General features: G+C 34.3%; 1 protein-coding gene across 13 annotated transcripts in view; it reads right to left on the bottom strand.

Moving 5' to 3' along the window:
* Cntln (centlein) overlaps window positions 1-15,521 on the bottom strand; it is a 553,090-nt gene that overhangs the window by 184,638 nt on the left and 352,931 nt on the right. For 12 of the 13 annotated variants that reach the window (XR_015440059.1, XM_087183859.1, XM_087183868.1 and 9 more), the window contains 2 exons: window positions 12,498-12,683; window positions 10,909-10,986 (listed from right to left, as the gene is read on the bottom strand). Coding sequence is in view for 12 of the 13 variants with exons in the window: in XM_087183859.1 (XP_087039985.1) it covers window positions 10,909-10,986; window positions 12,498-12,683 (264 nt within the window). In the remaining variant the exon portion in view is untranslated. Of the gene's footprint in view, window positions 1-9,353; window positions 9,399-10,908; window positions 10,987-12,497; window positions 12,684-15,521 lie in introns of all 13 variants that reach the window. The other variant, XM_087183860.1, reaches the window with a different exon arrangement.

The following is a 15,521-nucleotide window of genomic DNA, read 5'->3' on the forward strand; positions in this document are numbered from 1 at the left end:
AAAGGCCCAAATCCATGCAATTAGGAATGAAAAGGGTGAAATGACAACAGACCCAGCAGAAATCCAGAGGATCATCAATACCTACTTCCACAACCTATACGCCAATAAGATGGACAACACACAAGAAATGGACAGATTCCTAGATACATATGAATTACCAAAATTGAACGAACAAGACCTAAAAATTCTGAACAACCCAATATCAACCAATGAAATGGAAAATGTAATTAAAAACTTATCAACTAAGAAAAGCCTGAGCCCTGATGGCTTCACTGCTGAATTCTACAAGACATTTAGAGAGGAACTGCTGCCACTACTGTTGAAACTCTTCAACAAAATTGAAAGGGAAGCAATACTCCCAAATTCAATCCTGGAAGCAAGCATCACCTTGATCCCCAAAGCAGAGAAAGACCCAACTGAAAAGGAGAACTACAGGCCAATTTCACTATTGAACATAGATGTAAAAATCCTTAATAAGATACTGGCAAACAGAATGCAGAAGTTCATCAAGAAGATCATACACCCTGATCAAGTGGGATTCATCCCAGGGATGCAGGGATGGTTCGACATATGCAAAGCAATCAATGTAATACAGTATATCAATAGAGCCAAGGACAAAAACCATATGATTATCTCCATAGACGCAGTAAAAGCATTTGACAAAATCCAACATGCATTTATGATAAAAACCCTACAAAAAATTGGAATAGATGGTCTCTACCTCAAACTGATAGAGGCGATCTATGAAAAACCAACAGCCAATATCATACTAAATGGTCAAAAACTGAAATCCTTCACACTAAAATCAGGAACAAGACAAGGATGTCCACTATCACCACTCTTGTTCAATATAGTTCTGGAAACATTAGCCACAGCAGTTAGACAAGAGAAAGAAATAAAAGGAATAAAGATAGGTAATGAAGAAGTCAAATTGTCATTATTTGCAGATGACATGATACTCTATATAGAAGACCCCAAGAACTCCACCAAAAGTCTTCTAGACTTAATAACCAAATTCAGTCAAGTAGCTGGTTACAAGGTCAACACACAAAAATCAATAGCTTTCCTCTACATAAACAACAGACTCACTGAGAGAGAAATGGGGCAAATAATTCCTTTCACAATAGCATCCAAAAAACTGAAATACTTAGGAATCATCCTAATGAAAGAAATCAAAGACCTCTTCTCTGAAAACGATGGCACTCTGAAAAGAGAGATTGAAGATGATATTAGAAAATGGACAGACATTCCCTGCTCCTGGGTAGGAAGGATTAATAGAGTGAAAATGGCCATACTTCCAAAACTGCTATACAGATTTAATGCAATTCCAATTGAGATCCCAGCAGCATACTTCATAGACCTCGAGAAAACAATCCAAAAATTCATTTGGAACAAGAAGAGACCCAGAACAGCAAAAGCAATTCTAGGTAACAGAGACATGGCAGGGGGTATCACAATCCCCAACCTGCAACTCTACTACAAAGCTACTGTGAGAAAAACAGCATGGTACTGGCAAAGAAACAGACTTGAGGACCAGTGGAACAGATTAGAAGATGCAGAAACAATGCCAGACACACTCAGCCATCTCATCTTCGACAAAGGAGCCAAACACCCTCACTGGAGGAAAGATAGCCTCTTTAATAAATGGTGCTGGAAAAATTGGGCTTCAACTTGCCAAAGATTAAAACTAGACCTGTATCTCTCACCATGCACTAAACTAAAATCAAAATGGATTAAAGATCTAAATAATAAAATAGAAACTCTGAACCAGTTGGAACAGAGGTTAGGTAGAACCCTTGAAGACATTGGTGTAGGAAAAGATTTTATGAACAAAACCTCAGTTGCCCTTGAACTAGCACAAACAATCAACAAGTGGGATCTATTCTTATTAAAAGGCTTCTGCACAGCAAGAGAAACCACCAACAGTGTGAAGAGACAACCCACAATGTGGGAAAAAATCTTCACCTGCTCTTCCTCAGACAAAGGTGTACTATCTCGAATCTATAAAGAACTTAAAAAGATCAGACCTCCCAAATTTAAAGACCCAATCCGAAAATGGGCATCTGAAATGAACAGACATTTCTCAGACAAAGAAGTAGAAATAGCAAATAAATACATGAAAAAATGTTCAACATCACTGGTCATTCGAGAGATGCAAATGAAAACAATGCTGAGATTCCACTTCACTCCAGAAAGAATGGCTGTATCCTGAAATCAACCAATAACAAATGGTGGCGGGGCTGTGGGGGAAAGAGGAACCCTGCTCCACTGCTGGTGGGAGTGTAGACTGGTGCAAGCACTGTGAAAATCAGTATGGAGATACCTCAAAGAACTAGGACTGGAAGTCCCATTTGACCCTGCTATTCCACTGCTGGGGATCTTCCCCAAAGAATTAAAAGAATCATACCACAGTGAAATATGTGAGCCCATGTTCATAGCAGCGCGGTTTGTAATAGCTAAAACTTGGAAACAGCCCAAATGCCCATCAACTGGAGACTGGATAAAGAAAATGTGGGGTTTTTTAATAAAATGGAGTACTACTCAGCCATAAAAAATGAGAAATTAGAGACATTTATAGCTAAGTGGATGCATATTGAGGCAATACTCTTAAGTGAAATAAATAGGAAACACGTGTAAATACTGAATAGTTTCTCTGGTGTGAGAAACTGAAAGTGTAAATAAGGACTAAATGTATAATAGGTAATGTGAAATAGGAAGAAAAGGGGCAAAGGGGAAGGAAGTGGGAGGGCTAGGGGAAAGGATACAAGGGAATGGGATTAATATGAGAAAATGGAAAAATAGGAACAAAATCTTTGTAAATAGGGAGGACTGGAGGGGTTGAAGGGAGGGCTGGGCAAGGGTGAAAAATAAGAACCAAGAGAGACTATGTAAAGGTGCAAATTTCCAATGATGAATGTCATTATATTGTACACCTAAAATGTACCAATGATTAGAATGAATAATCGATAATGTAAAATAGGAAGAAAAGGTCCAAAGGGGTAGGGGTAGTGGGAGGGGCAGGGGAAAGGAAAGAAGGGAAAGGAAAAAATGATGAGAAATGGAAAAAATGGAAATAAAGTCTTTGTAAATAGGGAAGGGTGGAGGGTGTGAAGGGAGGGCTAGGAATGGGGAAAAAATAAGAACCAAGATGCATTATATAAAGGTACAATTCCCAATGAGAAATGTAATTGCGTTGTATACCTACAATGTACCAATAAAAGAATTTAATACAAAAAAAAAAAAAAAAGAAAGAAAACCTGCTGACCTTGGACTGAACCTCTGAAACTGTTGGCCAAAATAAAATTTTCTCCTTTAAGTTGTTTTACTGAGGTATTTTTTCACAGTGACAAAAATCTTACTATGTATATTTAACATATAAAAATGTTTTGTTTATCCACTCATCCATCAATGGGTATCTGGCTTGTTTCTACTATTGGCTATTGTAAATGTTGTTATGCACATTGGTGTACAAATATCTCTTTCAGTCTCTGTCTTTATTTCTTTGGAGATATACTCAGAAATACAATTTCTTGATAATATAATAACTCCATGTTAATTTTTGAGGAACTGCTATAGTGGGCTGCTTAGAGCAGCTTATACTATTTTCTCACCAGCAATATACAAGGGTTCCAATTTCTCCATATCCTCACACACATTTGTGATTGTCCTCCTTTGAGGGCCTGAATTATCCTATTTGTCTCCCATGCTGACCACCATTTTCATATAAAATAGTCACTCAATACGTTTGTTAAACGAATCATATTGCTATTCTCAAATATGTATAGCAATTAAACTAGCTGTTAATAAAGAACTTTAAGGAAGAAATCATTTTTATGTGGTTAAGACTTAATTTTTTTAGAATAATAGTTAAAACTCATTTACTTATAGCACAAGAATATATATTGAGATAAACACAAAGAGCTAGTAAAATGATTTAAAAATTACAATAAAATACTGAAAATATAGGTTAGAATGAATATTTTTAAAATTTAAATGCTCATTTTACCCGTAATTACAAATGTCTCTTTTCTTTTTCTTTTTTGGGTACCGGGGATCGAACTCCGTAACTCGGGAACTCGGGTCCTTGCGCTTGCGCAGCAGGAGGCGAAACCACTGAGCTAAATCCCCAGCCCAAATGCCTCTTTTCTGATATATGAAAGTAGGCTTTAAAGTGATAAATAAAAAATATATTCCAGCAAATCTCTGAGTGGAGAATTTTAATTCTTGCTACTTCAGCCAGATATGAGGAATAAGTTTGTGTGAGTGACTGAGTATGTGAGTTTATATGTGCACATGTGTGAATGAGGGAGACTTAGTATGCACATACGTCAGCAAATTAGTTATAAGGACAACATAGGAAGCAATCACAGCGTAAATGTTTTCAGTACTGCAAGGAAGAAACTTGCAAATAACCTTCAGGCTGGTAGTATGCTCTACTTACAAAAGCCAAGGAGATTTACAAAACCCTTTCCACTGCTACACACAATGCATTCTATAGAAGGTAAGCATATTCTGTAGAGAGGACACCGGGGAAAGCCAATCATTTTAAATTTCAGCATTTGCAAAATCTGAAGCAACGAATAGGAACAGAAATATTGAAAGCTAAAGAAAAACTACTGATCAAAGCCTACTTTAAATTCTCAATATATGAAGGGGGAAAGATATACTTCCTAATATGGTTTCACTACAAGCGAATGATTATGTAAAGTGGACTAACATGGACTGGATGAAACCCAGAGAAGAATTAGCAAACAATAAAGAGTAAGGCAGCAAGAAAACAAAATCAAGACACATTTTTCTAACTATTCACAGTGAAAGATTTAATAAGTCCTAGTAAAGAACCATATTTATTATAAACAAATGAAATTATTCGTTTTATGCATGTAAACAAATTATGTTTTATGCATGTGTACATTATACACACATCAAAATATACAATGAATGTTTAAAGAAGAAATTTATTCCAGTAAAAGATACATTGCTATGAATCCCCTCAAATATTCTCCCTCACTTATCCCATCGTCCTTGCCACTTTTTGAAGCAGTTCGGGAAGTCTTGTTCAGTAAGTGTCTCTTATGAGGTGTTATGTGGTGAAAATTGCTGTGTGCCATCCAAAAGAAAGGCTGGGTTATAAAAACATTATGCTGTATCCTCACCTACTTTATTCACAGGGTCCGGCACCATGTGCCTTATGACTCTTCCCCAACGTCAAAATAACCATGAAAAATAAACATTCTGACTTAATTCAGGACATGAGCAGCTATGACAACACAACTATACATTCACGAAAGAGGACTTCCAGAACTGTGTGAGATCGTGGCAAAAAGAATGGGATGAATGTGTTTGGAGCAAAGGATATATTTTGAGGGGGATTAATGGCAATATGTCTTTTACTGTAATAAAATTTTTAAAATTTAAATATTCACTGAATGTTTCAATCACACCTTGTATATATATCCATTATTCCATTCAAGTTAACTATTTAGTAAACTTTAGTTTAACTATTTGTTTTAACTATTTGTTTATTGTCTTCCATTCCCAGGAATATAAGTTCTAGGAGGGTCCTTGTATTTTTCTTTTTATTCAGTGTTGTATCCTTCAAACTTAAAATAATGTCTGGTATGTACTAGGAATTCAATATATGTTTTTTGAATGAATTCCATAGCATAGGCTCAGTTATTCTCCACCCATTTTTTCTATGTCCTTCATAAAGTCCTATTTTTAAAGGATGGTTGCAGGTATTATCAAGCAAGGCTTGAAAACAAAACCAAATGAACTTTATTATAATTTTAATTTTGAATATCAGAATGGGTAGAAAAAAATTCCTTTTAGAGGGGAAGATATAAAAAACTGACTCCTTCTTGTGTGGATATGTGCATAGGTAAGATCAACTAGTATATGAAAGAGAGACATTTCCTTATATGCCAGTGGAGGGAAAACTACTAAGTGTGAAATAAAATAATCTATCCATTTACTCATATTTAATGGCTAGTAGATAAATTCAGATTCCAATACGCTTAAAGCAGTCTCTTTTAATGATGGAAGGCAATATATATATGAACTTTAGGTGGGGATTTAGCTCAGTGGCACCATTCCAGCCTCACAAGCGCAAGGTCCTGAGTTCGATTCCCCCATACCAGAAAAAAAACAGATGATATATATGAACTTTATTAAATTTAGTTTAAAATATATTATTTCTTTTTTAATATGTCACATATTAGAGAATTATTATTACCTATACTGAGGATTGAACCCAGGGCCTCATCCATGTACACTATTTCTGAGCTACATTTCCAGCTTTTTTTATTTTTACGTTGAGACAGAGCCTCAGTAAGTTGCCCAGGCTGGCCTTGAACTTGTGATTCTTTCTGCCTGAGCCTCCTGAGTAGCTGTGATTATAGGCATGCACTATTGAGCACAGCAAGGAATTGTTTTAAATAGAGATATGACATGTAGCAAAATTCACCATTTTAAAGCACATAATTGGTTTCAATAGGGTCAGAAGGCTGGGTAACAATCGCCATTGTCTACTTCCTGGAAATTTCACCACTCCTCTCCCCTCCCAAACACCTGCACCCATTAGAAGCCACTCTTCATCTCCAGCTATGCCCTGGCAACCACTAACCCACTTTATGTCTTTATGAATTTGCCTCTTCTAGATATTTCATATGAATGGAATCATACTATACAGCATTTTATAAATGGCTTCTTTCACCTTAGGTTTACAAAGTTTTTACATGCTGTGGTATACATCAATATTTCATTCCATTTTGTAGTTGAATAATATTTTGTTGTATGCAACACTACATTTTGATTGTCCATTCATCAGCTGATAAATCCTTTCACTGTTTCCACTTTGGAGCTATAAAAAATAATGCTCTTATAACCATTCCAGTACAAGTTTTTGTAATGGACATATTTTTTTCATTTCTTGTGAGTGTACATTTAGAAGTGAAATTGCTGGGTCTTGTAGTAACTCTAACTTCCTGCAGAAGTGCCACAGTTTTCCAAAGGAACTACACCAACTTACATTCCCACTAGCGATGAATGATGGTTCCAATTAATCTGTATCTTTGATAACACCTGTTACTATCTTTTTTATTGTAGCAACCATAGTAAATATGAAGTATTATATTGTTTTTTGAGTCATATATCCCTAATGGCTAATAATGTTAAATATCTTTTCATTTATTTACGGGCTATTTGTATATGTGCTTGGAGAAATGTTTATTCAAGTTCTTGTCCTTCTGAAAACTGAATTTTTGTTTTTTTGTTGTTGAAGTGTAAGAGTTTAAACTGCATTTTTATTTTACTTTCTTTATTTTTGAGATACAGTCTTGCTCTGTTGCCCAGTCTGGCCTTGAGTTCTTGGGCTCAAGGAATCCTCCTGCCCCAGCCTTCTGTAGAGTTGAGATTATATATTATGTGCCATGATGCCCAGCCTTGAAGTGCATTCGTACATGGTTATATTTCACTGACAAGAGTCAGAGAGAAGGTTGGGATGTATTAAGGGAGAACTGGATCCCTGAATATTGTCAACCTATTAAATATACTATGGCTTCAATCATTATTTAACATCTCTTGCCTACCAAACCTGCTTTTATCTCTTCTGATCGCTAAAATTCTTATTCTTTTCATCTTTCTCATCATGGTCAGTATTAAACTTAAATTACCCATCTTTGGTTTCTTTCCTCATTGCTGCAATGTTTTCACTCACTCTGATATGGGTCACATTCTCCTCCGGCCTCTCTATTTCTATGACCAGGGCACATCCAGACCCTCACTGAATCCCACTTAGATTACTTTCTTACTTCCAGTTTCTTCTCTCTCAAAGCCATTCTATATACTGCTATCATGTATCTTTCTAAAGCATAATTCTGCTCACATCCCTTTCCTGCTCAAAAGTTTGTACGGTCTGGTCCCAGCCTACTTTTCTTTCTTCCAGTTCCTAAACCACAAATAAGCTACTTTGGGCTCCCTCCCTCAAAATTCATGATTACTATAATCACAAATTTGCTTATTTGTTATACGTTTTAAAAAGTGTTAATGTGAAAAGAAGAATTAAGTAAAAATATCAAAAGAAAATAAAGGTAGCTATTCCATAGAAAAATGAAGGTAGATCTTAATATCTATTCCCAGTGTGGTTCTTAGTATTCGAAATTCTCTGGAGAAAAAGGTAAGTTGCACAAAAAGAAACAAATACATAAAACCACCAACTGCATTAGAACTATTTGAAATAATGAGAACATATATTTGCATTCTATATCAAATACATATGAGTTAAAATTGTAGACCTTTCAGTTCTCATGTACTTCTGGGTAACAGCAGTAGTATGTATTGTGTAGTTTCACACTGTCACATAGCAAAACTGCTTTTTGTTTGTGGTAAATATTTTTTCCAACATAAAATACCATCAAATGAATGCAGATGAAAATTTTTATAGAACACTAAAGATAAACAAAAGATAAAATCACAGGGCCAGATATACCATTGTAATTTTAGGATTCTATCAAACAGCAACACAGAGGGAGGATATGAAAGGGAAATTTTCCTATAATTTTATCTATGAAATATTTTAATATTCAAACATGAATATTGAATTAATTAGGAGTTTAAAGGAATGTGACCAATTATTCTATAACTTAAAGGTCATGTAAACTCATATACACAATGTGTAAGCTACAAACGAAACCAAATACATAGGCAAACATATTTATACTTTACCCACAGAAACCTGTGAGTATAATTTGGACACTAAAAGAACTGATGGTCAAAGAAAATGTTTTCTAAAATCCAGGACAAATATAACTGCTGAGATTGAGACAGAAGAAAAGGCTAACAAAACAAGCGATGTTTTCCATTTTATAGATTTTTCTCTCGGGCATAATTATAAAGTGACATTCAAGTGCAACCAATGAAGTCCCTATTTTTTTCCCTCACAAAATCCAAAGACATCAGCAAAACCACCTATGTCATAATAAAAATAAAAAGTCTTTGACTTTTTAAATGTTATCATACTGTCACAGTGGAATAAAATTAGTTTGAAAAATGATCTGAAGGCACATGACGCAGTTCATTATGTATAACAGCAACAGCAGCGGTTTCCCTGTGTTCATAAAGCCTGCTCCATTAAATTTACCTCCAGTCAATAATTAGGAGTCCACAAATAAACCTGGGCAATTAAATCAATACCACCAGGCAATTATATTCCAGAGTCTAGGCTCAGTGGCACAAAAAGGCACTATATCAAGCTGCAGTATTAAGTAGTCTGATGCTGTTTTCAATGGGATTTTTTTTATACTAACTGGACAGAATAAGCACATATCTAGATAATGTAGGATGTGTGTACATACCTCTATATATGTTAGCCAAAATAAGCAGGTCCTGTGTCAGTATAACTAGTAAAATTTAATAAAGATTTATACATATTGATTATTCTTTATGCTCATATATGATGATAAACTTTCTAAAAGACATACAAGGTCATACTTACATGGTGAACACTTAAAAAAATCATTCAAAGGTTTATTTTTATCATCTTCAAGCTGGAGGGAAAAACACCTCACAAAGTCAGTACTGAACTCCCCTATGAGCTGAGTCCTGGTGCACATGACACGACTCGAGTGAGAATGGTCTTGCTTCTCAGAGGCAGGCTGTCCCTGCAGAGGGTTTTGTTGAGTGCCTGCACATCTGGACCTCGACAACTTTGAGCAAAAGACTGCCGATTACCTTTCATTATTACTGAAGTGATTCCAGATATTTCAAAAAGACATAAAACTGATGTTAATACGAATAACTTATACACTTTATTTTGTCTTGATTTAACCAAAAACACAGAAACTGTTACTTGTTAATATAAGTGTAAAACAATTAGACTTAGTATCAGCTTCTGTTTTCAATCTTTACAGAGAAGCATTTATAATATCTTTCAAAAAATCATAGGACAGTTATTTTTGCTATTTTCACAAATATGTTTTAGCTTTTGTTTATTCCTGATCAATTCTGAAATAAACAATTGGAATGAGCAAAAAACTAATGAAAAAGTTTTAAAATACATTACATGCTGTCAATGATTTCAAAACAAAAGCTGGCTATGACTAGCAAAGCAGGGCTCTCACCTGCCAATAAACTGCCCTTGATCACTTACAAGAGGGGCGCATCCCAGCAGACTCTATGTGTATTAAAAAAATACTTGAAAGGGAAGAGAAAGTACCACACAGGTCACAGCAGCAGTCTCAATAGACCCCTCAGGGATTTCCACTCGTCTTGGCCTTGTCATTCTCTATGCAGCTTTCTACTCAGCCCAGAAAACGTCGATAGGAAAATGTTTGAGGGGCCTCTGGTGGAAATTTTTTCATTCTTTCTGCATTGACAGGATGCCAAATCAATATTTACTTCCCACTAACAAGCTGCTCGAGGTCTCAGTAGAAAATATTGTAGAGAGTGCGGGAAGACACAGTAATAAACAGCTGTCTGGCTGTGAGGAAAACATGAATTGACTGGAAACAGGTCCACAGTAAAAGGTCACTGAAACCATGAACTCCTCAGGTGTCCATATCAACTACTAACTTTAAAGACACATAACAAAGAATCTGCTTTCCTAAGAGGTCTGAGAGAATGGATCCTTTTCAGTCTGGCAAGCACAGAAACTGACTCAATAATTTAATTAATGCATTTGCTAAGACTCATGTTGGCTCTTTCCCAAGGCATTTGTTTCATTTGTTAAGTCCAAAAGCACAAATAGAGGGTTAACTTTCCTGCCTACCTTTCAGGATAATTCTTTACCTAAAAAGGAGTAAGTAATGGGTAAATGTTTAGAAAAAGTTAGACTTCTAGTAAAAATGTAAGGCTTATATTTTTATTTGGAAGTTTTACTGTATGAAGCGAAAAAGAGAGAAAAAAGAATACCTGTCCTTCAAGAAGTTTCTGAATGTACATCAGCCATTCTTTGTCATTTTCAGCATCTATCTTTGTCCTTTTCATTTCCTACAAAGATGAAAATACTGGTGTTGATATTCTTATACAACATGGTCATACTATTGGTTACTGAATAAATCTACAGGGTGACCAGTAGAACAATTTTTAACAAAGAGCTGCCTGTACTCTCAATGTAGGAATATTTAAATTCATGCTCTTTAATATTTAATTTATAAGTGTTCCCTTACATATGGAAGATAAAGTTATACTTCTGTATTTCACAATAATTTAGGAGTACAGTATTATATTTCTGCTTTCATGGTGCAGCTCAAGATATAGACTGAGATGCCAGCCACTTCACACAGGTGGTCAGTTTTTTAAACAAATTTATTGCAGTTTGATGCAGTTCAAAGAACATAAAAGTGGTGGTCTGGGCTTTGGTTGGGCAAGACACTCGACACCTTATTTCGCTACAAAATGCAGGGATCATTTTAAATAGCCCTAGTCTGTAATTAAATCTAGGAAATATGTTAAGGTTCATTGATCCTCCTCAGAACAGTGTATTTGTACTTGAGTCCTTTTTCTTCATGAAGGCCTTCATTCAAGGTTATGTGGGCTGCAATATTACAGTGCTGTATATTTTGATTTCACATTGCATCTGCCAAGAGGTGTCATTTTTTCCACAGAAATGCATCATCTAGTCTTTGGAATTGTAATGAGAGGTATGTAGTTGAAGAAAAAAAATTTAATTTGACAATTAAAAGGAGATGCCTTTTTCTAACTTGTCAGCTTAGAGAAGGCATCCTTTTAGAAACCTACTAAAGGCAATGCCTTGGAAGTACAGAATCTGCACAGACTCTGTGTATTAAGTACCCTGTGCACACAGACACACATACCCACACAAGAAATTTTGCTGTATCTGCTTATGTTAGAACTCTAGACATGAGTAGCCTCGATCTTAACTTTTTGGGAAGTTTTTCACTATTCACAAATTTTAATTTCTGTATATAGCTCACATATACTCACAATAAATACATTTTTTCAACAATGTATCTTCAAAATATATATTGATCAACAATTTTAGGTTTAGCTGAATAATATTTAGCTGAGAAAAACCCAGGTTGAGGGTGTAATTCAGAAGTGCCAGCCCATTATGAGTGAGGACCTGGGTTCTAACCCCAGCACAGCCAAAACAAACAAAAAACAAAGTGAAACATTATATAGAATCTCACATACGAGATACAGCTTAACTACATCCATTCAAACTGACTTAATCTAAAATACTAGTTTGGAAGCAATGTAACATAATTAATTAAAGAAAATGGAAGAAACAGGAAAAGAATAACTGGCCAAAATGACAAGCAATTCAAAATATATGTTGAGAGTTGTTTCTATATTACACAGTTAAATTTCTCTAAAAGTTTTTTGAGTTGGTTAATATTGGATGTATATCATTACCACATTAATCTTACCTTCACAAATGTAATCTTAATGATGAAATTCTAAGAATTATAAAACAAACAAAATATGCACTGAATGTGTAATAAGCCACTTATTAGTCAATATTGAAATGACATTACCACTTCATCTTCTGAGTCCAGTATTTCCTCAAGATCTGATCGTGAAATGTTCAGGATAGACGCTGCCAAGGTCTGAGCTTTATGTGTTGAAGTTTTACAAGCTTCTCTGTTTTTCTGCATTTTTTTAAGCTCTCTGATTTTTTGTCTTATCACATGGACATCGTTTTGTAACTCTTTGACCAAAGCCTGAAACATTGGAAAGAACATGGGTTCATAGGGAAGTCATAATGAAGACAAAGCAGTCCTAACATAAAAATGTGAAAACAGTAGCAAATCATTTTTATTTGGATTATTCTCATTTTATTTCACTTGGAATATAATGGACTACTCTTTACTTGTTGGTTTGCAATAAAAGCTGTTTTAAATGACCTCTTAACCAACTTGCTGGATCAAGCTGTCTCTCAGATATACTAACTGGTATGTTGCTTGTATGCTTGTTGGCTACTTTAAATCATGACAAAGCACAGTTACTTCCACTAGTTGACCTGATTCCAAAAATTGGTTCTGTTTATCCCTAAATATGTACAGATCAGTGGTAACAGGTTGTTACATAATTTATTTAACTATAACTTAAACTGATGAAAGATGACTGCAAAAAGGCTTGTTTCTATTTTACTAAAACTGAACTAGAAATCTTTTGGAAGGACTTGAGAAAGACAAGTTAGGTGGACTTTCAATTAAATTGTATGTAGGCAAGATGATAATAATGGATTGGAAACACATAAAAAAAAGCTAGAATTGCCTCCCCAAAGTCTTTCAATTCCCCCTGTGAGGAAAAATGCCTGCCCATAACATTTTCACATGTGCATTAGAAAAAGCTATCTTTTTTTTGCTTCCAAAACATAATTTTTGTCAGTGAAAGCATTCCATTTATTAATCACATGCTGAGCCAGCACTCCTCAAAATTATTATGACATTAACAAACTATAAGCACAAAAACTACTCCTTAGAAAACAGAGACTCTTTGGTCTAACAGAGTAGGGATCCAGTTCTTCCATCAGCTGATAGGATGTTGATAATGCTGGTGCTAATAACAACAATGACAATCACAGCAGATACCATTGGCTGTCAAAATAACTTATTGAGCCTTTAAGTACGTAAGGCATTCTACTAGATGTCTCACATATGTTACCCCTACTCCTCCCAACTCTTGTCTTGTTTTAATTTTAGTTTATTGGTACATGTGTATAATACATAATGTTTACATTCCTCATGGGAAGTTGGTACATATACATAACACATATTAATTTCTTACTCTGGATGGACTGAGTTCTGAGTCTCAGTGCATGGTTTATGAATTGCGAGGAAGTTAAATTAGATATTTGGACTATTTTCAATCTTTTACTAGCTCAAGTAATGTTGCAACAAAAATGGTGCTCATGTATCAATTTTGTACCTCTAGGATACATTGCTAGAAGTGAAACTGCTGTACCAAAGGGTATATAAAACTGTAATCTTAAAATTTTTCCTCTTTCTGTCCAAGATACTATTTTTACCTCCAAAAAGAATCAATGAAAATACCTATTTCTCCACATCATTAGCGAAATATTAATCTGGAATTTTAGTGTATTTTGTCTGGTTTCACTGTATTTTAACGTTTTATTTCTCCTATTATGAAGTTGAGAGTCTTCCTTGAGATATTGTATTGTATGTATGAGACAAATACAAACCATGATTTCTCCCTGCTATTTTCAGGTTTTATTTTTCAGTTTTAAGTATTAGCTCTATTTCTTCCAGTGATTTCATTAGGTGAGTCTCAGCTTTTCATTCTGTTCTATTTCTCTTTTTATTAGTAAAACTTTGTACTTTAATCAGCAAGACTGAATAATAAATTTTAACATCTTTTAGTACTCTTATTACTCTTCTTTTTGTTTGTTTAATTTTCCTATAACATTCAGCTTGTCTGGCTCAATCCCTCACTTCATTATTACAGCTAATTTTATATGAATCCTGCTAAATTTTATTGCAATTCTGTTTTAGATTGTTTGAATTATTTTAATATTTTCAGATGTTGAGTCTTCCTAATCAAAGAACATATTATTCTCTTTCATTTAAGTATTCATTTTATTTCTAAGGATCATTTTTTTTCAAAATACAATACCAACATTTATTCATCTTTACAACACCCCTGTGAGGTAGGTCAACACATCTTTTATTTATAAATTTAGTTTACTCCTAGGCAATTTATTTTATTTAACTTGGCCAATGATTATAGCTTTTATATATGAATACTTTTACCACATAGTTATCATACTGAATTTATTTGTTATAGGAGTTTTTTAGTTGTTGCCTTTTTAGTTTTTTCAAATTGAATTGTATCTGCAAAGACTTATAATTTTATCTCCCATTTTCCTGTCCTTTTTTTTTTTTTTCTACTGAGGATCGAACTCGGGACCTTGTACTTGTAAGGGAGGTGGTGGAACCACTGAGCTAAATCCCCAGCCCTTCATTTTCCTGTTTTTATACCTCTAGTTTCTTTCTGTCTTCCTATTTCACTGGTTAAATCTCCTCTGAACAATTTTAAATAATAATATTGATGAAAATACTTAACTTGTTCTTCATTTTAGTGGGACGCTTTCTATTTCCTAGGAAACAGTATACCAGCTTTGAGTTGAAATATATTTTAAGAAAGTAATATTTTCTTAAGAAATTTTTTCCTAAGTAATATTTTCTTAAGAAAACTATATTTTAAGAAAGTAATTATATATATTTTGCCTATTTTCTAGATAAATGGATACTAAATTAGCTTCAATGCATTCTAGCGTCCATATAATTTACCATATTATTTTCCATCACAAATTTATTAATGATTAATAACCTTGATATTGAATTGTTCTTGAATAACCTCCATTTTGTTATATCATTTTTTGATGTACTGCTGGAAAAATTTTGGAAGGTATCTTTCTCTTTCCATATTCTATATTAATTTTAATAAAATTGAATTTATCTATCATTATTGCTGTAGCAACATTAACCTGCATTTGGCCTAGTATTTATTGCGGGAGATTTTTTTTTAACTTTAGC

The sequence above is a fragment of the Heterocephalus glaber genome, unplaced genomic scaffold (genome assembly GCF_053883595.1).
Source record: "Heterocephalus glaber isolate CG9 unplaced genomic scaffold, H.glaber_assembly_v1.0 deba00001481, whole genome shotgun sequence".
Classification (NCBI taxonomy): domain Eukaryota; kingdom Metazoa; phylum Chordata; class Mammalia; order Rodentia; family Bathyergidae; genus Heterocephalus; species Heterocephalus glaber.